Consider the following 1616-nt stretch of genomic DNA (forward strand, 5'->3'; position numbering starts at 1 on the left):
GGTTCAACCATTTTTATTTTTGTATTTTTTAAATTTTTTTGGCTGCATAAAGTATACTTTATTGATGATGCATGACTAGGTAGGGCTCCCCAACTCCCTCTTCTTCAGGAGATCTGGGATGGAAACTGTATAGGTCAGGAGATTCTCAGTATGTTGGGGGATGAGTTGGGTCAAGGACTCCTCAGCAGCTGAGGGTCTCTCTCTTTCTCTTATTCCTGCTGGGGCTGGTGGTCCAGGGACTCTTACTCGTGGAGACCAGGTAGACCCATTCAGCTCAGGGATGACCTTGCTGAGGGCCTTGGTGGCACCAGTAGAAGCGGGGAGGATGTTCTGGGAAGCCCCTTGGCCATCACACCATAGCTTCCCAGAGGGGCTTTCCATGGTCTTCTAGGTGACAGTGGTGGCATGCACTATGGTCATGAGTCCCTCCACAATGCCAAAGTTGTCATGGATGACCTTGGCCAGAGGGGCCATTCAGTTGATGGTGCAGGAGGCATTGCTGATGATCTTGAGGGAGTTGTCATAATTCTCATGGTTCATGTCCACCACAAACACGGGGGCATCAGCAGAAGGGGCAGAGATGATGACCCTCTTGGCCCCACTCTTCAGGTGAGCCCCAGCCTTCTTCATGGTAGTGAAGACCCCAGTGGACTCCACAACTTACTCAGCATTAGCATCACCACATCCAATGTTGGTGGGATCTCACTCCTGGAAGATGGAGATGGGCATTCCATTGATGACGAGTTTCCAATTCTCAGCCTTGACTTTGCTTTGGAATTTGCCATGGTAGAATCATACTGGAACATGTAGATCATGTAGTTGAAGTCAATGAAGGTGTCATTGGTGGTGACAGTATCCACTTTGCCAGAATTAAAAGCAGCCCTGGTAACCAGGTGCCCAATATGGCCAAATCCATTTACTCCAACATTCACCATTGTGTCTAAGGAACATGACTAGCACTGCACCAGAAGATGTGGCTGTCTGTCTAATCAGAAGGAGCTCAACTATTTATTTTTAGATCCATATTGAACTAATTGACATTTTCTCTCACTCATTTATTTAAGATCTAGCAAAGTGGTGGGTATATATTTGGTTCACAGTAATAAGTGTTGAATAAGAATGAACCCATTGAGATGAAACCTACAGGATTCCTTTCTTTATAATACCATCCTGTGGAATAGAATTAGGACACAAAATTATCCATATACATTTAGAATCTATATAACAAACCAAATGGAAAAGAACAGTTTTTATCTCATTGAAATTTCCTATCCAGATTTATAGCTTATTATTTTATAATTTAAATTTAATATGCACATATATACATGTATGTATATTTGTCTTATGTAAATATGTACATACTTCTATATAAATGCACATTTATATACATAGTTATGTATGTACATATACACATATGTTGATGGTAAGGACTCTATTTATGTACAGAATGTACTATATCATTGTGTGTAAAAGTGTTTCATTAACAAAGAGAACATAATTCAATGTATTAAGAAACTTGCTCTTTTCCCTGTATCATATGTCACTTATACCACTTACTGTACGTCTTAACATTTTCTCCAAACATCAGGCCTTTTTTTTTTTTAATTGAATTCCAT

The 1616-nt window shown here is 40.5% G+C and overlaps 1 protein-coding gene across 1 annotated transcript; it reads right to left on the reverse strand.

Annotated features, from left to right (window-relative positions):
* Positions 1–534: 534 nt before the first annotated feature.
* LOC118011785 (glyceraldehyde-3-phosphate dehydrogenase-like) lies at positions 535–1098 on the reverse strand. Its single transcript, XM_035006623.1, has one exon. The coding sequence runs from the start codon at positions 933–935 to the stop codon at positions 627–629; it is 309 nt and encodes a 102-aa protein (XP_034862514.1). The 5' UTR covers positions 936–1098; the 3' UTR covers positions 535–626.
* Between the last annotated feature and the right edge of the window lie 518 nt (positions 1099–1616).

This window comes from Mirounga leonina, unplaced genomic scaffold (genome assembly GCF_011800145.1).
Source record: "Mirounga leonina isolate KUSES-001 unplaced genomic scaffold, KU_Mleo_1.0 Mir_151, whole genome shotgun sequence".
Taxonomy (NCBI): domain Eukaryota; kingdom Metazoa; phylum Chordata; class Mammalia; order Carnivora; family Phocidae; genus Mirounga; species Mirounga leonina.